This window comes from Pistacia vera, unplaced genomic scaffold (assembly GCF_008641045.1).
Source record: "Pistacia vera cultivar Batoury unplaced genomic scaffold, PisVer_v2 Contig306, whole genome shotgun sequence".
NCBI lineage: Eukaryota > Viridiplantae > Streptophyta > Magnoliopsida > Sapindales > Anacardiaceae > Pistacia > Pistacia vera.
Window position 1 is genome coordinate 359,901 of NW_022196120.1, and position 23,568 is coordinate 383,468.

Sequence of the window (23,568 nt, forward strand, 5' to 3'; positions counted from 1 at the left end):
TTCCTATGGAAACATAATAACCAATCCCAACTGCTCTCCCAGAGAGACACATTATCCACCTTTATTAAATTTGGGGGTTTTTCGTCTCTAACCTCGTAAGTACAAACCTTTGAATTAGAATCATATTCTAGGGTTTCTGATAATTTTGGATAAATTAGGGTTTTATTTCTTCCCCGTTGAAGGAAAGAATGCCACCAAGAACGGTCAAGAGAGGAGGAGGGCCGTCTGGGTCGAAGAGGTCGGCCAGAACGACGAGAGGGTCGGCTAAGCAACAGCCGGAAGTCGTGGAAGAGACGGTGAAAGAGGTGCCGATCAGGGAAGAGGAAAAGCCGGTCGTTGAGTTTGATAATAAGCCGATTCCTCTAGAGCCTGAATCAAAATCCAACGTCAACGTTTTGGCTCCTGCTGCGCAAAGTAAGTTCTCTTGTTTTACCCCCTTTTTATTTAAATTTTTTAAATTTAGTTCAGATCTAATGGATTGATTAGGGTTTCTGTTAGGGCGTGGCGAGATAAATCAAAATAGTGCATGGCCAAATAATCTTATTTTGGCCTCCTTGTCTTAGTTAGTTGATAAATTTTGGAAATTTTTGAATCTTTAATGTTTAGTTTTTTCTATTTGGTGGGGTTTTCTAATTAATTTTTTATCAGTGTTTCGCTTGCGGGGTGGTCTCCGATTATCCTAAAACTGTGTTTTTCTTTGTTTGTAATTGAATGATCTTGTTTTGGTTTTGGTTTTTGAGTTTATCAGCTTTAAATTTCTTATATGCGCTATTGGTGTAAGTGAAGCGCTTGAAGGAATTTTTTTTTTTTCTTAGTAAGAATAAAGGATGGAAATATTTTGCTTGGTAATAATTCATCTAGAGTAGCATTGTTACTGCTTAGATTTAATTTTTATTATGAGTTTTCTAAAGGATAATCAGGAATTTGAGTTGTTCTTGACTGGCCTGGTTGGTCTACTTCTGTTTCTAATGGCAGAAGAGGATGAGGTGAAGGAGTCTGTAGATGAGTATGAAAAGGATGAGCGTCTAGAGTTGGATGATAACGAAGCTGAGTATGAACCTGAAGAGTATGGTGGGGTAGATTATGATGACAAGGAAATAGAACAAGAGGATGTTCAGGAGGTGGAAGAAGAAGAAGAAGAAGAAGAAGAGGAAGAACTGGATGAGGAGAATGTTGGTGAAGAGGAAGAGGGTGATATGGCAGAGGGGGAAATGGAAGATGTTCCTGAAGAACATGATGAGGGTGAAGAAGATGATGAACATGCTGGCAAGGAGCCACATCACCCAGAGATGGTTGATGCAGAGGAAGAGGAGCATCACGAATTATTTAAGGAGAGGCGCAAACGTAAAGAGTTTGAAGTATTTGTTGGTGGTTTAGACAAGGATGTCATTGAGGATGATCTAAAGAAAGTGTTTAGTCAGGTTGGTGAGGTCACTGAGGTGAGGCTGATGATGAACCCGCAAACAAAGAAGAACAAGGGTTTTGCATTCTTGCGTTTTGCAACCGTGGAACAAGCAAAACGAGCTGTTACAGTTTTAAAAAACCCCACGGTAATTTTCAATCATGTCATTTTCTCAAGGGGAGACAGTACTGTCATCACATCTAATAAATTATATTATTCTGATTACTACAATTCCAGATAAATGGGAAACAGTGTGGTGTTACTCCCAGTCAAGATAGCGACACTCTCTTTCTGGGTAATATTTGTAAGACATGGACAAAAGAAGCAGTAAGTATTTTGTTTCTTAGTGTAACAATCAGTCTTCAAGTTTATCTTTCTTATGTAACTGGTTATCAGAAGATTTTGTATCCTCACTGTTTGGACTTTAACTGCTCTTTCAGTTGAAAGAGAAGCTGAAACATTATGGAGTTGAGAATGTTGAAGATTTGACTTTGGTAGATGATAGTAACAATGAGGGAATGAATCGGGGTTTTGCCTTTCTAGAATTTTCATCTCGTTCTGATGCCATGGATGCCTTTAAGCGCCTTCAAAAGAGAGATGTTTTATTTGGTGTTGATAGACCTGCAAAGGTTTCTTTTGCTGATTCCTTCATTGACCCAGGCGACGAAATAATGGCACAGGTAATCTTTTGGGTAACTCTTGCATTGCTTGGATAGTTTTGATTTTGGCTGGTTTAGCCTATTTTGCTTACCATTTGGCATGTAAGGAGTTGTAGGAATTCAGTTGGTCTGAAGCATGGATACTAATAAATTATATGAGAGTTGGTTCTTTTATGCATCCAATAATCTGTAGTGCTAACCAAACTATTAATATTACTGTTACTTTCCTGAAGTAGTTGAAAGAAAGTGGATGGAGTTGTCAGGATATGTGCTCTCTGGCTTTATTTGGTAATTTAATGTGGCTATATTTTGTGATTATAGCCTATTGGTTTCTTTTTGTGCGCGAATCCAGCATATTTATATGTAGATGATTTGAGTTTGGTTTTTTGTGCATTGCTCTCATGTAGTTCACTTATGCTTCTCAACCTGGTCTTTATAATTTTCGCGAAAAATTTCCTATGATATCATTTTAAAATTTCAGGTTAAGACTGTGTTTGTTGATGGTCTGCCTGCATCATGGGATGAAGACCGTGTTCGAGAGCTCCTAAAGAAATATGGGGAGATTGACAAGGTTGAGCTTGCCCGAAACATGCCATCTGCTAAGAGGAAGGATTTTGGTTTTGTTACATTTGACAGTCACGATGCTGCAGTCACATGTGCAAAAAGCATTAACAATGCTGAATTGGGTGAAGGAGACAACAAGGTTTTATCTTTGTTCTTAATGGCTTGTGCTGCTTATCTTGTAATGGCTTTAACTTATTTGTGTCAGTCGCTCATTGTTTGTGTTATCTTTCTTATTTTCTTAATTAGGCCAAAGTTAGGGCCAGGTTATCACGGCCTCTTCAGAGAGGTAAAGGCAAACATGCTAGTCGTGGTGATTTCCGGACTGGACGGGGGATGGGAAGGGTTACAAGGGGATCTTGGGGCCGTCCGACTCCACGTAGCTTACCTGGACGGAGTGTAAGAGGAATTGGAAGTCGTCTCCCACCACCCAGTATGAAGAGACCTGTTGGACTAAGGGATAGGCGTCCTATTATGTCCATGCCAACAAGACCAAGGCCCATGCCACCACCTCCCCCAAGGTCCTATGATAGAAGAGCCCCTGGTATGCATTATTCCCTTTTTGGTGCTCTAATTGACAAGCCCGTGAAAAATTATATTTATGATGTGATCATATTGTTTCAGTTCCTTCATACCCAAAGAGTAGCTTTAAGAGAGAGTATAGTCAGCGAGATGAGGTTCCTCCAAGGAGCAGAGCTCCAGTAGATTATGGTTCCAGGGTCGTTGCAGACAGGCGACAATCTTATAGAGACGACTATCCATCTCGTGGCTCTGGCTATTCTGACATGCCTAGAAGTACATCTCGTACTGCCACTAGGAGACCTTATGTGGATGATGGCTATGGTCAAAGGTTTGAAAGGCCTCCTCCAAGTTACCGTGAAGGGCGTGCTCGTGATTATGATTCTGTTTCTGGGTCAAAACGTCCATATTCTTCAATTGTTAGTTTCACTAGCACTTAAATCTTGCATTGCTTTTAATAATTTCATCTAGATTTTATTGTACTCTTTAAATGTTAATGGTATATATTTGTACAATATTATTTTTAGGATGATGTTCCTCCACGTTATGCTGATGCTGGTGTCCGCCATTCGAGGGCTCGTTTGGACTATGACATAGGTGGAGGTTCTTCTCAATACGGGGATGCATATGGTGATAGGTTTGTTATCCTGTCAAAGCTTGTTACTTTTGAATCCTTTAGGGTGAGATGTTGGATCAGTATCTCATTATTTTCTATAATTGTTGTCAGAATTGGGAGATCTAATTTAGGATATGGCAGCAGTAGAAGCTCTATCTCCAATCAGGATTCACATGGACTATATAGTAGTCGTCAGGGAATGGGCTATGGAGGAGGTATGTTTTTCTGCTGCTGATCTTGATGTGGGACACATGTTGGCCGTGAATTATATTTTACTGTTATTGGTCATCCAGACAGCACGGTTTCCATTGAATATCAACAATTCCTGGCTAATAAACTGTACTTCAATGCTGCATGGTTTTCAGGTTCTTTTAGTAGCAGTGATGTCGGTGGAATGTACTCATCAAGCTATGGTGGTGATTATATGTCTCGTGGATCTGATGTATGCTTTTGGCCTTCTTTATATATGTGACAATTCTGTCAATCAATGTTTCCTATGTTATGCATTTTTATTTTTGTTTCACATAGCAGGTTGGTGGCAGCTCTTACTCATCACTATATCCTAATCGCGGTGTGGGTGGCAGCAGTTACATGGGTAGCAGTGGTTCTGGATCATATTATTGATGTAAGTCTAAATCTCTATTTTAGAGTGGGTTCTTATTTGTGTTCAAGTACATTAATCTTTTGCTCCTTAGTTATCTCTTTCCGGAGAGAAAATGGTTACTGAAGACTTTGGCATCTCTCTATTTGCCTAAGAGGTATGATGCAAGAGGAAAATAAAAGGAGCCATATGGTTACAAGTGAATTTTCTATGGAACAGATTTGACATGACAAAGAGGGGCTGCTCTAGGATGTGGACTATATGAAGCTTTGCATTATGATGCCTACCGTTTTGGAGAGGAGCATGTTGCTGAGCATAGTAGCCTCTATATATTTTATTGGAAGAAGTTACCTAACTTAAATGTTCTGTAAGTAGAGAAGGGTTGCACTGGTTTAAGCCATTCGTGGTTCTACAGACTGGTTACTTTGTCAAGTGTTTAAGTTTATGCTGTAAGGAAACTTCACTCATTTAGAGATGAAAACAAGAAGTGCTTAGTATGTGATATGTATGTTGCTTCTTTTATTTTCTCTATATAAGAACTCCACTTGATGGACAATGTGGAGGTGTCTGCATCACCAATTTAATGGACAGTATTTGATGAGAGATTGAGGGGTTTCTGTATGTGGTAAGACTTTTTGGATATTTTGCTCTGCTGAATTCATTGGATAAGTTTTGACTAAGAATTATAAGGCATTTTGTTATGTTGGACCACATACTGCTTTCAGTGCTGCAACTCTGAAAGAAAATATTACAGTGATTTAACAAGCAACTAATTCATGGCTGTTAGAAGAAATCAAGAAGCACACATTTGCATAGCCATAACAAGTTTCCCTAATCTAAAACCTATGGTGCATGGAACCACATATGGAAGCCCATAGAAAAATGTTGCGCATGCATTGCCTACAGATCATGATGGTTTGTGAAGCATATAGACAACTGCTTGCACCTTGGTATTGGTGTGCTTTTCTTATGGAATTTCAATCTAAGATCCAATAGGAAAAATTGAACATAAGGAGAAGAATACATGAAAATTTTTAACCCCTGGCCATTTTCTTACCCAGTGTTTGTTGTGTTTTCAGAGTCCTGAGTTGATATCTTTATTAAGGAATACGTTAAGTTTGCATTTTGTTCATTTCAAGTAGGCCTTGTGGATTATATCTGGTGAAAGATTGAAACTGCAATGTTTTTGCCCCTAAGAGTAAACTCAAGTCCCTTGTTCGGCTAAAGGACTGTTGTCATATAATCTAACCTTGCTAATTCATTCTACATTCTAAGCAATCTCTTCTTCTCCGTTGGCTCATTTAAGTTATTCGTTCCTTAGGGGGCTGCTGTGTTTCGTAATGCTATCTGTCTTACCATTAAAAAAAAAAAAAAAAAAACCTTCTCAGGTGCTTGGTTTTCCTTATCAGGTGCTTGGTTTTTAGAGGGTGGTTGTGATGGAATTTAATTTGCTATTTAGATGTGGGGTGGGTGCAGGCTGGATGATTCAAAGCAGACTCTCCTTTTTACTAGATACTGGTATCAGCAATATTTTTTGATTTGCTGCTTAACCTATTTTAATTCGAAGATCTTACTTCACTGAGGTAGATGTTTTTGTGGTTTCGAAGTTCATAAACATTGAATCGGATGCTATTTTATTGTTTTACAAGTTTGGCTATAATCTTGGGAAATAGGATGGTTGTTTAAAATGGGCTATATGATCTCGTGTTGTTTTATATGACCTAGATATGGTATGATGAATGCACGGTTAATTAATCCATGTCTTTGATTTCTTACTTATCCACGTTGTCTTGTCATCTAGGATTTTTTTTAGTGTATGAACATTGTTCTTGGATGGTGGTTGTTGTATTGTTGTGTGCTTATCATATCTTGCTTCACTGAGTAAGGGGACAAGGTGTTAGAATTTTGAGTTAGATGTTTTTGGCTGGTTTAGAAGTTCATAAACATTGAATTGGATGCTATTTTATTGTTTTAAAAGTTTGGCTATAATCTTGCGGATAGGATGGTTTTTTAAAATGGGCTGTATGATCTCTTGTGTTGTTTTATATAAACCTAGATATGGTATGATTAATGCACGGTAAATTAAAAGAAATCCATGTCTATGATTTTTTACGCGTATGAACATGTTTCTTGGATGGTGGTGGTTGTATTGTTGTGTGCCAGAATGTCTAAGCACTTTTCTTCACATGAGCTTATCATATCTTGCATTAGGTTCCAAAGATCTACTGCGTGGTGTCTGTTCTCTGCATCTTTTTCATTCTTGCCCGTTTTGTAGTGGATTTCGTTTGTCCTGGGTTTCCATGATAACTGTTCAGCAATTCTTTTAAGACGGATTGTTGAAGATTTGGCCATGTCTTAGATACTAAAGCTTCCTGTGGTATAACTAGCTATACTAATTATTTGGGGTAGAGTTAACAGCTTGTTGTTTTTGCTACTGTCAGTAAGCTATTTCATATAATGTAAATGTTGTCTGTACCTCACAGGGTGTATTTGTTCAGCAGCACATCTACTTGCTTTGGTGCTTTTCTATCTTTTAAGTTTTTGTGTTTTTTATTTATTTAAAGTAGTCCTTAGATCTTAATGTTCAACTCTACAATGTAATTTGGCTATGTAAACAGATTTTGAGAAGCCAGTAATTTGATTTCTAATTTTTCGTTTTGCTGAAGGCAAACTATTTTAAATATGTTTGTAATGTCGATTTCTTTCTTGTGTGCTTCAGACAAAAGTTGAAGAAATTGTTTTCACAGGTATTATATCCTTAACTCCACAAAAAGTAACTGAATTAATGGCTAAAGATTCAAAGACACATAAAGCTGGTTTAACTTCAATAAATTAAAATTGGAAAGCATAGCTTATTGGCTGAATTTGAAAAGGAAGAAAGTGTATTGATTTGAATGTGGTCAAAAGGATATAACCTGAATTATATTACTTTGGATCGGAAAAGTTAATCCAAAATTAAATATACCGTTGGGTGGTGGGTGGTGTGATAGAGATTTTTGAGTCTACTATTTTAAAAGATGTAAGTTTGATTCTCTTAGAAAGTTTTTCCGGGTGTTAAATTGGTTTGTAACACCTTGGTTATCCAAAAAAAAAATAATAATAATAAATAAATGAAAGTGAATTTTTAACATTTATTAACGACCATGAAAGTGAATTTTTAACATTTATTAACAGCCAATATTAAGGATAAAGCAAAAGCAAAAAAGAAAAAAAAAAGCACAAAGAGCTCTAAGCATATGGACTATGGCTATGAGAGCAGAATTTTCACGTTTAAACTTTAATGTTCATTGAAAGTGCTAAAACCATAAAAGTCGAACGTCTCTTATATGTTAAATCATTACACTATACACTTGCCCAACTCTGGTAAATTTGACAGGTCTGCGAAGTCCATGCAACTACAAACAGAAAAAAAAAAAATAATAAATCATTTTAAAAAACTACCAAACGATTTTTGGGTTGGTTAATTCAAATGGCTCGTAGGCAAACCGGTTCAGAACTCAGCCGCTTTGCTCCTTTGATCCTCTTCTTCTTGGGCGGTCTCTCATGTTTCATGGTCTATCTCTGTTTTTTTGCTACTTATAATTCATCTTTCAGTGAAAGTAGGGGTGAAGGAGACAAAGAAATCAGGTGTTGTAGAGGAATTCAGCAATTGGAGCTGTGGGGTGATGCCGTGAAATGGGGTTCTCAATTCAAGGTGAATTCCTCAGAGGACTGTTGCATGGCTTGTAAGGACATGTGTCGGGGCGTTGATGGGCATTGTCCCTGTAATTCTTGGGTCTTCTGTGGAGATAAACAAGTCTGTGGCTCCAGATTCGGTGAGGTGTGACTCATTTTGTTTTGTTTTTTTTTTTTTTTTTTTTAAATTATTATTATTATTTTGAATTTTTGTTTCTTATTCATCATCTCTGATCATAATCCGAAAGTTTTCTGGGTTATGTGTGTGATTAATCTAACTCAATTTGATATCTGGAAATCGGAATTTTGGTAGTGGTGTATGAGAAACAAATAATTCATGCTTCTTAGATTTTTGTTTTCCTCCTTGTTTTTAGTGTTGGCTGAAGAAGCAGAATGACTTGTTAGAGCCTGACCGGCGGGACGCAGGCGATGCAGTTATGTGGACTTCTGGACTAGTCTTTGGTCAGGGAGAGGTACGATATCTACTGATACTCGGCATCATGTGACTGTTATCTCACTCACTACACGTGTATGTTTTTTTTGTTAGTTTTCATGCCTTTGAAAAAAACTTGAATTGGTATGAACATGTGGATTGAAGACAGTTAAACATTAATTTTAATTCACTTTTCTAATTTTTTAATCATAATCTGGTTTTCGCTTTTCCTTACAGGGTATTGTTGGACTGAAAACGGAGTATGGGATTCTTCGTGTGAAAGTGAGTGCTCTTTCGCAGGCTTATATGCTAATATTTTGTCATAAAGTATTCTGTAGTTAGGGTGCTTTTATTCTATAGTCAGATAACGTTACACTTACAATCCAATCTTAAAAATTCTCTTACAACTCCGACGTGACAGTTCGCAATCAATTAGCTCGCAATAAACAATAAGTCCCGTCTGCTTAACAATGGGTCTCGTCTGTCCAATTGCGAATTGACCAATTGCGAGTTGTCATGTTGGGATTGTGATAGAAAGTTTGTAAAATTGGATTGTGAGTCAATCTTTATTGTTTGAGGATATGTGCTTGTTTTTGCATTTATTTGTTCCAAACAAGCCAACAGCATGCCGTAAGTATAGTTTAATGTTTGGTGTGATACATAACCTATGATGCAATTTTCTTTTACATTGAATTGAAACTACTTCAATTTTCATTTGGCTGTACATTTTATTTTACTAGGATAAATGAATGAAGTATTACCTCTTAACTTCCCAGTTTGTGATATTTGACATCTGCAGCTTCTACCTGAATCTGCCCCAATTTCTGTTGCTTATATCCTGGAGCTATTGGCATTACGACAATGTCCAGGTTGCCAATTTTATCGGGCTGAAAGCCGAGGAGCCAGTTGGGATTCAAAAGGAAATCACATTGCATATGTAAGTCATCTTTTTCACTTGCACTAGGTTCTGTTGCTTCTATTGAGTTGTTACTTTTGTCTTCATAGTTATCCTCTTGTGACAGAAGCACCAGTCTCTGTAAATTGGAAGGGTAGTGAACAGTCTGGAAATAAAGAAAGATTTATCCCACCTGACCTGAGTGCAATTATATAAGTTTTTACACTCTTTTTCCAGTGAAAATGAGTTATGATCCAATTAATTTGTGGAAACAGTAAAAATTTTCCTAGAGACGATGCAAAACGAGTCCTGGATAATATCATCTAAATACAATTATAACAGTTCTGTTTTTGGTTACCACTATCAAGATGTGGACCACCTAACTGTAACTTTAGCAGTGAACTCATGCTTTATTCTGCTGGCTGAGATTAACAGTAGGTTGAGGTAGTTCTGATTTGGTATAAAAGTATGTGCACAATAAATTATTCTGCCATATCATTGTGAAAATAATATCTTTACTGTGATCTCTAAATTTGAGATTTCTACATGAGCATTATAGGCTCCATTTGGCCCGCCATATGCTCTAATTCAAGGAACACTTGAAGCTGAAGGAACCATATTTAAGGAAATTCCAGCAGAGTTCTGCCGTTCTATAACAAGAGGATCAGTGGCATGGGTTGGTTCTGGCCCAGATTTCTTTATCAGCCTGGCCAATCATCATGAGTGGAAAAAATCCTACACCGTATTTGGTTCTGTTCTCCCAGAAGATATGGAAATTGCGGAGAAAATCGCATACCTTCCAACTAAACCAGAGTTTTGGAGCAATGTTAAAGTGGCTATCTTGCAAAAAACAATTCCAATACGGTTTCAAAGAGTAAAGACAAGTCATGGAAATCTCAAGCTCAATACCAACATGGACACAGATGCAAAGCTGTCTTAGTAAAAGGTGCTTTCCACCATGCTCTTCCAGTACTTGAATTTTGGTTTCTCTTTCCGTACTTGATACCATAATTACACTGTAAATAGGATAATAATATTATGAGTTGTAATTTTAAGAACGCTAAAAGCTTGAAGGTCTATGTATCTTACTATCTATATGTTTTACTATAATGAATTTTCTCCGGCTTAATAAGGCACATGTGGTTGTTTCTCATCCACGATATGGTGAAGAAAAAAGCCACATGTTGTAAGCCGAAGTTGATAAATGTTTATTCGACTTTTCAAGTGTTTAGAGCTGTCCAAATTATAGTTTTTAGTCATGAAACCATTATAAAACAAATGAAACTCGTTGAAGAGGACCCATATTATACGATCATCCTTGCGGTTAAAGATTACAAGCATTTTCTACTCCCATCTTGTATATAAACTATCCAGCCACAGCGGATTATCAACCACCGTGAACAAAATTGAGAAAAACAGGAAAAGGTTCCAAAGATTCTGCTCTCTCTCCATCATTTTCTAATTTCTATCAACTTTCTTCTGCAAGGTCTGGTTATCAGCAAGACTACCAAAAACGAGTCCAAACATAAATACAGGGATAAATAGGAGGCTGCCATTACTGGCTTTCTGATAGTCCCCTCTCTGATTCAGCACAAAACCATACGGAAGAAATCTCCCCCAACAAAACACAATAATTGAAATGGTTAAATGAGGTATATCCTCATAACAGAATTTGAAAAGCTCTCAAGTATTTTGATTGTTTCAGATGACGTTGAGCAGTTTAGTCTGAAAGTACAAGGGACATGTAGTTTCATATTGCTGCACAACAATTTTCAAACATGACAAGGTAGATTCATGAGATTTAACATTCCATGCAAGGAATTTTGATAGCAGTTTCAAGTAGAAAGCAACACTACCCTTTACAGTCACTCAAGAATCTATCTACTGAATATGCCGATGGAGNAAATGCTGTTTGCAAAGATGGTGGGGTTGCTGATGCAGAAGAAATATGTTTTACCAGCCTGTTACCATACTCATCACACATTCTCTTTGCTCATGAAATTGACAGAATCAAGTTAATTAAGGTTTAAGTTTGATGCGGCGAAACAATACATGAAGCAGATCAAACATGAGTAATCACCGGCTGACAACTTCAAGAACTGTTGATGAAGCAAGCCTCCTGAAGCAACGTGATTACTCATGGCAATTTCATCCAGTGATGGCATAGGGTCAGCTAGCAGATTAAGTCGCTTTATTTCATCAGAAAGAGATGGTTTTGCAACAATCAAAGGATTGTACAAGGAGGAACCCTTTTCCCACACCATGCTTTCTAACAACTTCTCCTCCAAGGAATTCAAGTGTCGCTTCAATTCTCTGGGGAGTGAATCTTCATGTTTGATGAAACTCTCTTTGTCACTTTACTCATATCAAATGCTGTAATTCAAGTTCTCTGCATCACCACTGTTAACACTACACTATATTTAAAATGCGCTGCGGATATTAGTTCAGCTGCACAAGCTAGCATGGATCTATGGAACTTTTCATTAGTTAGCAAACCACTCAAATCTCCTCCTTCACTCAATTTTTGAGCATCTGATGTACAGATGGATTCCAAAACCTTATAGTACAATTTCAAAGCTTCATTACTTTCTTGTCCCGTCCACAAATTATCCTTAAATTAACATTAAATAGGCTCCAATTGACCAGCTTTTGTCTGCTTGGAAACAAGGCCTCTAGTATTATGTTTGCTCGACTTATTACCTGATTAACTATATTGCCAATTTGCCATTACCCAATTGAAGAAATTTCTCCAATTCTGGTGATGGCTTTGCGGGAAGTGGAGAAATCACAGTTTGGAGCCAGGTCGCAGAATCCAATCCTGTTCTTACTGGTGTTGATGTCAACTTTACAATGCCATGAGAAAGCCTACGACTNTATCTATCCCAAGTTCTGTGTTGACAATTTCAAAAGCAAATGAATATTGACTACATACAGTAAGTCAAATCCACTCCATATTCAGAATGCATAACCATCGATCTTACCATTTAGGAATTAGAACAGAGCAAAATATTAACAAAAAAAAAAAAAACTCAGTTCTATGCCTCGAGTCACAATACGAAACCACATTTATAAAAATAAAAAAACAAGAGCTAATGAAGTTGCAGATTCGTCCTAAGAAAGAATAAAACCTTGAAAACACAACTACAATAATATACCTTCTTAATCTAACTTAAAAAATAAAAATAAAAAACTAGCAATCTTACATTAGAAATAAACAAAAGCCGTTACAGGGATCATCTTCTAAGACTCAGGGGTGGGCATTCTTTTGGGCTTCTTATTCTTTTCTGAAACAGCCTTAGCAAAAGCCTCCACAATCCGCTGTTGAGACTCCAAAATCATCTGCGTACGCTTCATTTCCATATCCATACGCATAGCTTCAAGCTCTCTTGCCAGTTCCATCTTCATCTGTTCCGTTCTCACAAAACCATCTCCCAACATCTTTATAGCCGCCACCATCTCCGCCATTGGTTCCCTTTCTCTCTTCGCAATTGGCGTTTCTTCACATCCTCTCAAAACCCTTGTCCCATAATTCACCCCTGACCCCGAACCTGACCCTGGACTCCCAAAATTTGGTTTAGGGTTAAAATTAGGAGTATGGTTAGCATTAGGGTTAGGGTTTCCGATCTTTGCATAAATCTTAGGCCCAGGTTGGGCTATACTAACTCCGGTGGGGATTCTGATTCTAAACCCACTACTACTCCCACCACCACTACTAGGTCCCGTACTAATTCCATTACGATACAAATTATGAACACTCCTCGTGTTAGCTACACCATTCTTAAAATTAGGCCGTTCTTGATACAAATCTTGATTAATATCATCGTCATCTTCGTCATCGTTTTCGTCCTCATCTGCGCTGTCTGAATTATAAGCCGGTTTCGTCGATGGACCTTTCTCCATGGAGTCCATTCTCTTGAAGTGGACCCAAGAAGATGAGAATCGAGAGAGAGGCATGGATCTTGCACGCTGGATCTCAGTACGATAACGTTTCCGTAGCTTCTCCATCTTGTGACGGCACTGGACGGCCGTCTTCGGTGGGGAGGCAGCGGGGCATCGTCCACCGACAGCGTCGGCGACCTCTTGCCAGTGGGTGGCCTTGAGGTTACCACGTCGGAGGGCGTACCATTTCTCACGGTAAGCGTCGATCAAAGCGACGGTTTCATCGTGTGACCAACAAGGCGGAGGGAGGCGGCGGGGGTTGACAGACGGTGGTTGTATCGGCGGCGCTGGTAAAGCGAGAGTAGGTGGGTCTTGGGAAATTGGATCTGGGGGTGGAGGAGAGGAGGACATGATGGTGGGGGAGGGTGTAGGTTAAGGGAGGAGGAGGGCGTAGGTTAAGAAGGGGGAAATTGAGAGAAAAAAACGTAGAGAAAAAAAAGAAAGATAGTTGAGGATGGGAGAGTGGGTGCGGGTGGTGGTGGTGAAAGTGGGGTTTGGTGGCATATTGATTGGGGGGAGGGTGGGGAGGGGTGTGCGGCTGATTTTGAGATCTACTAGGATCGATGATACCACCGCTTAGGTGTGAGGGGGGTTGGAAACTAATGTGCGCCGTGGGTGATGGGTTGCCCACCCACAGCCAGCCAGGTCCACTTTCTGACTTTGTTGGCCATTACCACAAATTTTTTCTTATTTTTGAAAAAAACAGAAAAAAAAAAAAAAGAGTTAGTAAATTAGAATGATGGTGAGAAATGTGATTAAGCAAAACCCACCGCACAGGGTGGGTGGGTGGGTTTTGTTTAGGTGGTGATTGGGTTGTCATTTCTATTTTTTTGGGTGGTGCTGTGTTTGACTGCGGACATCCTTATTTTATTTTATTTTCATTAAAGACATCTAGAGAATGCTATTTAGAATTTCGATTACTTGTGTCAAAAACCCCAAATTGGCATTACACATTTGATTGGTCACGTGGAGTCACAATTTTGTTGTGGTCCGCCATTACTTTCGGAGGAGCCTAACCAGATAACAATCTTTCTTATTTATATGATCCTTCATTAGATTCAACACACAAATTAGCTTTTGGAAATATCCATACCCTTCATTGTTTGTTTGTGCAGGCCCACTAACTCAAACACTATTCTTGATTTTAGGAATATTCCTGTGAAATACGTAACACCATTTCAATTGGGTATCAGTTGCATTCATAAACCAAAGCATTTTCTATTGAGAGATATGAAGGTAAAATAGAGATTATATAGAAGAGTAAGGAAATATTTTTTAAAGGCAGCGTCGGTGTTAGCTGTTTTAATGGCTACCTGTTACAAGGACGTGTGTAGCCTTAGCCGTGAATGTGATCTTATCAATTAATATGAACTTGGGAAGCTTGACATGACATGCCCTATACATAAGGGAGAACGACATGTTCCCACCCAAGATTTGGTGAAACGGCACCTTCTCACTCGTGAAGTTTCAAAATGACGCTTATCCACCCATGTTATATTTAGTTAAGAAAATCTGATCTAAAGAAGGGTAGGAAGATCAATTTATACAAAGATGTGTGTAGCCTTAGCCATGAATGTGATCTCATCAATTAGTATGAACCAAGGAAGCTTCATATGACATGTCCTATATACAAAAAAAAGTTTATATAAAATAACGTCGCACATCATATAAGTGTCATGTGATATGAAAGTTCATATATTACGTGACATAAGAGTCTACGTAACATTAATATGATATTAAGTTATGTGGGTCTTTATGTCATATAGTATGCTTTGTGATATGTCATATAAGTTTGTATAAACTCTCTTTGTATAAGAGTTTGTATAAATAGTGTTATCCGTATATAAAACCCATGGCCAGGGGTGCAGCAATAAATGATAACGTAACATATGATGGCTATTCTATATCTATTGAACTGGCTAATTTCGTCATAATTCATAGGGTATTTATGGGTGGTTTTGTTGTTTTCTCAAGGCTCCACTTAAACTTATCACCAGTAGAGTAGTTAACCTAACCATTGCCTTTGAAAAGACTCAAACCTCTCCACCTCTCTCAAAACCTTATATGCCTCACCTTATTCCTCCTCTCACCCCCACATATTTTACATTTTAACAATTTAATAAGAAATTTCAGTAAGATAGTTTCTGAAATTAATTAAAAATGACTATATGTCATAATCATAAATTTTGAAACATTTCAATATAATTGTTTTCCCTCAAAATCGCCCTACCTGCAGCTGCTAGGTGTGCCACCACCACCCTTTTGCTTCCGCCTCTGCTTCAAGTTCAAGAGAAACAGAGATTCAGTTAGTTTTCTGCGTAATGTTTTGATATTTGTTCTAATGGCTATACCCTCCTGGCGGTGTGTGGCAGGACTTGGAATTCTCATAGTTATAGTTTTCCACACTTTGCCAATTGCATTGATCAAAGCATGTCAGGAACAGAAGAGCATATGCAATTGAAGACATGTGAAATTTCTTATACTAGAATTAGAACCTGTCTCTGTGTATTCTTCTGCTTAATTTTCCTTTCAATTTGTCATTAATAAAAAGCTTGTACAATCTTTCTTCATGCTAATTAATTAGACTGAATAACTGGTTATTGGCTTTTTTCTTTCACCAAAGTTCTAGTGCCTCCATTGCTTTTTCCCGGGGATCTCCTCAATTATTTAGATTATACAATGTATTAGTCGTGGGAAACTTGACACGACCTATATAGGAAGCTTCTATCGAATATTTTGATTGATAATAATAGTCTAAGTTATCTCAGAACAACCAAAGGCACGCAATTTATCAAAGATTTAAAAGTTTTCCTATATATATATATATATATTTTTTTTTTTTAAATCCTTGTTTTTGAAACACAGCATCAAATATGTACTTATCCTGTATGTCTGTGTCGACATCCTCTTAATTTGTTCTCCCTATTCGTTTTTCAGTAATAAAATTGAGGCCGGCCAATCCATACGATGTAATCTCAGTCTCCCCATTTTAGTTTCTTTATAAACATACTCAAAAGGCAAGTTTTTTGCATCATTTTCTATAGTGCGGATCAAGAAAATGCCTAAAGGCCCTACTTTAAGCATTGGGAAGAGCTGGTTCAAGCATTTCCAGTACGAAGAAGGCAGGGACTCGCCGACCGATGACCGAAATGTGATCTTGGTGGTGGTTACTCTCATTGCAACAATGACTTTTCAAGCTGGAGTGAATCCTCCTGGTGGTGTTTGGCAAGATGATGATGGTGGAGGTGTTCCAAGCAGGACAATTTTTCAACTGTATTCATCTACTGAATCTTCTGCTGACTTAAGACTTGAAGAATATCAAAGCAACATTTGAAGATGATCTTGGAAGTTTCTTTATCTCTCGCCCAATCATCCTGCAATTCTTAATGTCTTCCTCTTCCATCCAGGTAATAATCATCTTTTGCAATACATGTCCATTCTTCAACAAAAATCTCACCATTCAACTTCATTTTCATTACCTTCAAACTCAACTAACTAAACCACCTTGAGGCATGAAAAGTAACCAGAGACACAAGAAGAAATTGTTTGACAAAACATTTAGTACATAGTTTGTCGTATTGAATATTGAATATTCAGCATATGTAAAACGTGATGGAGCTCTACTTGCAACTTTAGGTTCACCAATGATTCAATATTTATAAGAAAATCTGGATACTCCTTTGGTGCTTGCAAATGTATTTTCAGATCAGGCTCTTGCACATTTCGCAGTACTAAAAGGTTAATCCATGAATTAAATGTATAGTCATCAAGACTACAACCATAACACGAGAACCTCTGAATACTAATTGATTCATCTATTTAATATTTGTTTTTATGACAAGATGGGTTTTCTTTTTTTTCATCTTTCTCCATATGATATAAATAGATCAAATGGACAAAAATATATAAGACGCTAGAAGGAGGGCTTGAACCTCCGACCTTGTGGTTAACAGCCACACGCTCTAACCAACTGAGCTATTCCAGCTGTTGAACGCAATCTGCGAAGATTTTATTTATACCTATCTCCTAATAGTGATCAATATTCAACCCATTAAAGATAATGAAATATAAAACACACTCACAATTTTTGATAATATTATATACCCCTAGCGAGTAATAATAATAAGACTATGACTTGCCAATTCTAATATGGAACATTGTAAAGATACAAAGTAGAGCAAAATTTATGTTAACCAAAGGGTGTGTTTGTTTTATTATTTATATCCTAATCTATTCAAAATACATGTTTGTTTTACTATTTTCAAAATCTAATCTTATTTTATTCAATTCAAAATATTTAGATTTTTTTTAACCTCCTAGATTTGTTAATTTAACTAAATACCTCCAATAATAAAAATTTATAATTGACAAAAACACCCTCACTTACCGATATATTCTCGGTAGACAGTGGCCGATTGCCAGCAGTTAATGGGTGAATAGAAGTGTTTTTGTTAATTTTAAAACTTTTATTGTAGGGGGATTTTAACTAAATTAACAAATATAGGAAATTAAAATATAATCTTACCAAACACATTTTCAAATTCAAATTCTATCCTCATAATAATAACCCAACTCAACTTTTTCAAAAATACTATTTAAAATAATAAAACAAACACATCTAAAAGGATGCATCAGGTCAATACATTGAAAATTTTTCTACAACTTGCCCATGTTTTTAAAGTCAAACAATGAAATCATGAATATTAAATTGCAGAATTAAATCACGAAGCTCTTTCACAAACAAAAGTTATAAATTACGGAGGAAAAAATGTATACCAGATTAAAATAGCAATCTTATTAATCATGATATAATAGAAAGGAAAGAAAGATTAAACATATCAATTAACTTAGAAATCCATACTAAAAAATGTTTACAGAACTAAGCATTTGAAGATGATCTAATTAAGAAACAACCCACCCTTAGATAGCTCAAGTGGTAGAACGAGAGTTGGGATATGTGGTTAAGACGTAAGGTCAAAATTTAAGTAAATAATAATGATGGTGGGATGTTGTACTAGTCACTTACATCTTAGAAACTTCATTACCAATACATGTCCATTTATAAAACATAAATCTCACCAACTCAAATTCCCATTTAGAATAGAACCAACTCAAATTCCCATTTAGAATAGAATTTTCGTGCCAATGTAATTTAAAAAACTAAACTAAGATTGAATGCATTTTATATAATTAATATTTTTAATTTAATTTTAACCATCCAAAATTTATCAAACTTGTGCATAAATAAGTGCGCTTTCCTTTCCTTATATACAAACAGAGTTAGAACTCTATTACTCAACCTTTGCACTGAAAATAATACAAGACTGGATTTATAATGTATAATACATGACTGGATTTATAATGTTGACTTAAGCAATGCTAGCGGAAATTGTACTATATTAAATTTTCAATGAATTAAAATTATAAGATAATAATTAAGATGGAATAGAAATATTTCTATACCTAATTGTTATGTGCATAAGATGAAGCTGTACAGATATTTAAAAAAAAAAAATATTGTTGAATCATTGAAACGTAATTAGTGCATAAGAGTAATCATAAATTATTTTGTTAAAATTCTCTGGTCCAAAGTAAACGCTAGGAAGACCTTGATAAAAAACCCAAATTTATAAGAGAGAAAACGACATTTACCCACCCAAGGTTTGACGAATCTCCGAGTTTCCAGCCGTAGTTTTATAATCATCAAATAGTCAGTTAAAATTCTCCAAGGTTTGGGGTGAAAGTATGGTGGTTGGTTGAGTGAAGAGTGATTGAGGGGTTGTGCAGTAGTGGATCAAGAAGTTTTTTTTAAGGTGGGCCAAAATAAAAACTAATTACATATTAATATTTTTGTTAGGGTGAGCCGAAATCCAAAAATTATATATATTAGTATTTAAAAAAAAAAATTAAGGGTGGGCCAAAGTGGGCTGGATTCGCCCCTGGGGTTGTGGATGCAAGGGGGACGCCCATTGTGACAAAAAAACAACAACAATTCACAAACAAACAAACACAATAGCAGGCAATAGAGTGCATAAAATCGACGTCATGCGATGGAGCAAAGTCGCAAAAATGCGATAGTCTTGTGAAAACAGTTGCAGGTGATAGACAACAAACAACGAGCGGGGACAATTGATGAAGGTAGAGTTTTGATGAGGAGGAGATAGAGGAGGTTGATGGTGGTGTTGGAAGTGACCAGAATCCGATCTGAAAATTGAAAAGTTGTGCGGACCAACAAGGAGCAGCGACTGGCAATTAACGGGTGTACTCGGGTGGAAAAGTTAGGGGTTTTGGTGAGGAGGATAAAGGGATGTTGATGGTGGTGTTGGGGAGGTTCAACAGTGTCAGAATCTGGTTGGATTTTTGGCTTGGTCGGGATTTCCTGGCCAATGGTGGTAAAGGTGGAGGTGGAGAGGCGATGGAGAGAAATTTGAGATGTGGAGGTTATTTTGAATCAAAAGTAAAAGGTTTAAGGGTAGTTTAGTAATAGCACTCTCAATACTGTGTTAGAACCCAATTATCACTAATGGTATTAATTTAAAGGTGAAAATCTCGAATTTATGAAATCAAAGATAAGAACTTGGAGATTCACCAAACCTGTGGCGGGTATGTTTACTCTTCATAAAATTTTCCTATAAATATGTATTAGTATTTAAAAACATGCTACTAGAATAACTTAGTTGGTTAGAGCGTTTGGTTGTTAACCAAAAAGTTGGAGGTTCAAGCCCTCCTTCTAGTGCATTACAATTCTATTATTTATGTATTAGATATTTTGTCAAGAAAAATGCTATCCTTACAAAAAAGGCTATAAAGGGAAGAAAAAACGGAAAAAGAGAAAGAGAGAGAGAGAAATCATGAAGATCAAGGGTAGCAATTGTCTTTGTATGTCCCCTTTGTATTTGTCTTTGTAAGACTAGCACTTCTCTTTTGTCAACATTCAAAATTAAATCAGAAATGTTATATATATATATATATATATATAAGTTTTGCTTTTACATTTAAAATCAGGCTGTAAATCTGTAATGAGATAATAGATGGGCCGTGGGCGCTAACTAACAATTACAGTTTTGCATTTATTGCAATCCTTATATCATTTAAAAAAAACTTATTGGAAAAGATAAAAACATATTTTCCATCATTGAAATCAAAGTAACCGTCATAAGGATCAAATTGTAATATTCATATCTATAAATAGCCCTTAGTAATCAAGAAAATACCGTTATTTTAACTTTCATCAAAATCAGACTCTCTTCCATGCGAGCACGAAGAACTCGCAATGGTGTCAAACTCTTCTCAATTTTTCAAGCTTTATCGTGATTATAGTTCATTTTTCAATCACACACACATATATANTGGGAAGAGCTGGTTCAAGCATTTCCAGTACGAAGAAGGCAGGGACTCGCCGACCGATGCCCGAAATGTGATCTTGGTGGTGGTTACTCTCATTGTAACAATGACTTTTCAAGCTGGAGTGAATCCTCCTGGTTGTGTTTGGCAAGATGATGATGGTGGAGCTGTTCCAAGCAGGACAATTTTTGCATCTAAAACATCCAACTCCCTAGCTCTTTCTACATCCATTCTTTTGATAGTAGCATCCACTTGTTCAATAAGTGTACTATTATTAGTTGGATGTCCAAGAATAATAATTATACTATGTATATAATGTAATTTATGAAACAACTCAAAAATATATTTCATGTTTTTAATCAACTGTATATTACTCATATGCCACATAAAATTCATCTACTGAATCTTCTGCTGACTTAAGACTTGAAGAATATCCAAGCAACAGTTGAAGATGATCTTGGAAGTTTCTTTATCTCTCGCCCAATCATCCTGCAATTCTTAATGTCTTCCTCTTCCATCCAGGTAAGAAGACATTTCACAGTACTAAAAGGTTAATCCATGAATTAAATGTATAGTCATCAAGATAACACGAGAACCTCTGAATACTAATTGATTCATCTATTTAATATTTGTTTTTATGACAAGAAGGGTTTTTTTTCATCTTTCTCCGTATGATATAAATAAATCAAAAGGACAAAAACATATAGGACGCTAGAAGGAGGGTTTGAACCTCCGACCTTGTGGTTAACAGCCACACGCTCTAACCAACTGAGCTATTCCAGCTGTTGAATGCAATCTTTACAGATTTGATTTATAGATATCTCTTAATAGTGATCAATACGCAAACTCATTATTATTCAACCCATTAAAGATAATGAAATATAAAACACACTCACAATTTTTGATAATATTATATACCCCTAGCGAGTAATAATAATAAGACTACGACTTACCAATTCTAATATGGAACATTGTAAAGATAAAAAGTAAAGCAAAATTTATGTAAACCAATGGGTGTGTTTCTTTTATTATTCATATTCTAATCTTACATGTTTGTTTTACTATTCTCAAAATCTAATCCTATTTTATTCAATTCAAAATATTTAGATTTTTTTAACTTCTTATATTTGTTAATTTAATTAAATATCCCCAATAATAAAAGTTTATAATTAACAAAAACACCCCCACCCACTCACATATTTTCGACAGGCAGTGGCCGATTGTTAGCATTTAATGGATGGATAGAGGTGTTTTTGTTAATTTTAAAACTTTTATTGTAATGGGTTTTTAACTAAATTAACAAATAGAAGAAATTAAAATATAATTTTACCAAACACATTTTTAAATTCAAATCTTATTCTCATGATAATAACCAAACTCAACTTTTTTAAAAATACTATTCAAAATAATAAAACAAACACATCTAAAAAGATGTATCGGGTCAATACATTGAAAATTTTCTACAACTTGCCCATGTTTTTAAAGTCAAAAAATGAAATCATGACTATTAAATTGCAGAATTAAATCAGGAAGCTCTTTCACAAACCAAAGTTATAAATTGCGGAGGAAAAAATCTATACCAGATTGAAATAGCAATCTTATTAATCATGATACAATAGAAAGGAAAGAAAGATTAAACATATCAATTAACTTAGAAATCCATACTAAAAAATGTTTACAGAACTAAGCATTTGAAGATGATCTAATTAAAAAACAACCCACCCTTAGATAGCTCAAGTGGTAAGATGAGCGTTGGGATGTGTGGTTAAGGCGTACGGTCAAAATTTAAGTAGATGATAATGACAGTGGGATGCTGTAATTTATAAACATAAATCTCACCAACTCAAATTCCCATTTAGAATAGAACCAACTCAAATTCCCATTTAGAATAGAATTTTCGTTCCAATGTAATTTAAAAAACTAAACTAAGATTGAATGCATTTTATATTTTTAATTTAATTTTAACCATCCAAAATTTATAAAACCTGTGCATAAATAAGTGTGCTTTCCGTTCCTTATATACAAACAGAGTTAGAACTCTATTACTCAACCTTTGCACTGAAAATAATACAAGACCGGATTTGTAATGTATAATACATGATTGGATTTATAATGTTGACTTGAGCAATGCTAGCGGAAATTGTACTATATTAAATTTTCAATGAATTAAAATTATAAGATATTAATTAAGATGGAATAGAAATATTTGTAGACCTAATTGTTATGTGCATAAGATGAAGCTATAAAGATATTAAAAAAAAAAAAAATTGTTGAATCATTGAAACGTAATTAGTGCATAAGAGTAATAATAAATTAGTCTGTTAAAATTCTCTGGTCCACAGTAAACGCTAGGAAGACCTTGATAAAAAGCCCAAATTTATAAGAGAGAAAACGACATTTACCCACCCAAGGTTTGATGAATCTCTAAGTTGCCAACCGTAGTTTTATAATCATCAAATAGTTAGTTAAAAATCTCCAAGGTTTGGGGTGAAAGTATGGTGGTTGGTTGAGTGAAGAGTGACTAAGGGGTTGTGGATGCAAGGGGGACGCCCATTGTGACCAAAAAACAATAACACAACAACAATTCACAAACAAACAAACACAATAGCAAGCAATAGAGTGCATAAAATCAACGTCGTGCGATGGAGCAAAGTCGCAAAAATGCGATAGTCATGTGAAAACAGTTGCAGGTGATAGACAACAAACAACGAGCGGGGACAATTGATGAAGGTAGAGTTTTGATGAGGAGGAGATGAGGAGGTTGATGGTGGTGCTAGGGGTGATTTTCAGTGCTGAAAGTGACCAAAATCCGATCTGAAAACTGAAAAGTTGTGTGGACCAACAAGGAGCAGCGGCTGGCGATTAGCAGGTGCACTCGGGTGGAAAAGTTAGGGGTTTTGGTGAGGAGGATAAGGGGATGTTGA

At 36.2% G+C, this 23,568-nt stretch overlaps 3 protein-coding genes and 3 non-coding genes across 12 annotated transcripts; 3 read left to right on the top strand and 3 right to left on the bottom strand.

Annotated features, from left to right (window-relative positions):
• The first annotated feature begins 11 nt into the window (after nt 1-11).
• LOC116136018 (heterogeneous nuclear ribonucleoprotein Q) lies at nt 12-8,008 on the top strand. Of its 7 annotated transcripts, XM_031421742.1 has the most exons (13): nt 12-414; nt 976-1,550; nt 1,640-1,729; nt 1,843-2,082; nt 2,543-2,764; nt 2,872-3,166; nt 3,247-3,560; nt 3,669-3,778; nt 3,869-3,972; nt 4,123-4,199; nt 4,286-4,382; nt 7,078-7,105; nt 7,953-8,008. In XM_031421742.1, the coding sequence occupies exons 1-11, from the start codon at nt 189-191 to the stop codon at nt 4,379-4,381; spliced, it is 2,349 nt and encodes a 782-aa protein (XP_031277602.1). In that variant the 5' UTR covers nt 12-188; the 3' UTR covers nt 4,382; nt 7,078-7,105; nt 7,953-8,008. The 7 variants fall into 7 exon arrangements, with proteins under 7 accessions (XP_031277602.1, XP_031277599.1, XP_031277601.1 ...); XM_031421739.1 differs by lacking the exons at nt 7,078-7,105; nt 7,953-8,008 and adding an exon at nt 4,453-4,880; XM_031421741.1 differs by lacking the exons at nt 7,078-7,105; nt 7,953-8,008 and adding an exon at nt 4,514-4,880.
• Nucleotides 7,761-10,600, top strand: LOC116136022. Its single transcript, XM_031421749.1, has 5 exons — nt 7,761-8,178; nt 8,408-8,506; nt 8,704-8,748; nt 9,266-9,403; nt 9,921-10,600. The coding sequence occupies exons 1-5, from the start codon at nt 7,828-7,830 to the stop codon at nt 10,299-10,301; spliced, it is 1,014 nt and encodes a 337-aa protein (XP_031277609.1). The 5' UTR covers nt 7,761-7,827; the 3' UTR covers nt 10,302-10,600.
• A 1,744-nt stretch (nt 10,601-12,344) lies between these two features.
• On the bottom strand, nt 12,345-13,995 carry LOC116136014 (trihelix transcription factor ASIL2). Its single transcript, XM_031421733.1, has one exon. The coding sequence runs from the start codon at nt 13,649-13,651 to the stop codon at nt 12,602-12,604; it is 1,050 nt and encodes a 349-aa protein (XP_031277593.1). The 5' UTR covers nt 13,652-13,995; the 3' UTR covers nt 12,345-12,601.
• A 3,216-nt stretch (nt 13,996-17,211) lies between these two features.
• On the bottom strand, nt 17,212-17,285 carry TRNAN-GUU. The gene has a single exon. It is a non-coding gene; the product is annotated as a tRNA-Asn (tRNA).
• Nucleotides 17,286-19,962: 2,677 nt separating this feature from the next.
• On the top strand, nt 19,963-20,036 carry TRNAN-GUU. The gene has a single exon. It is a non-coding gene; the product is annotated as a tRNA-Asn (tRNA).
• Nucleotides 20,037-21,353: 1,317 nt separating this feature from the next.
• On the bottom strand, nt 21,354-21,427 carry TRNAN-GUU. The gene has a single exon. It is a non-coding gene; the product is annotated as a tRNA-Asn (tRNA).
• Nucleotides 21,428-23,568: the final 2,141 nt, after the last annotated feature.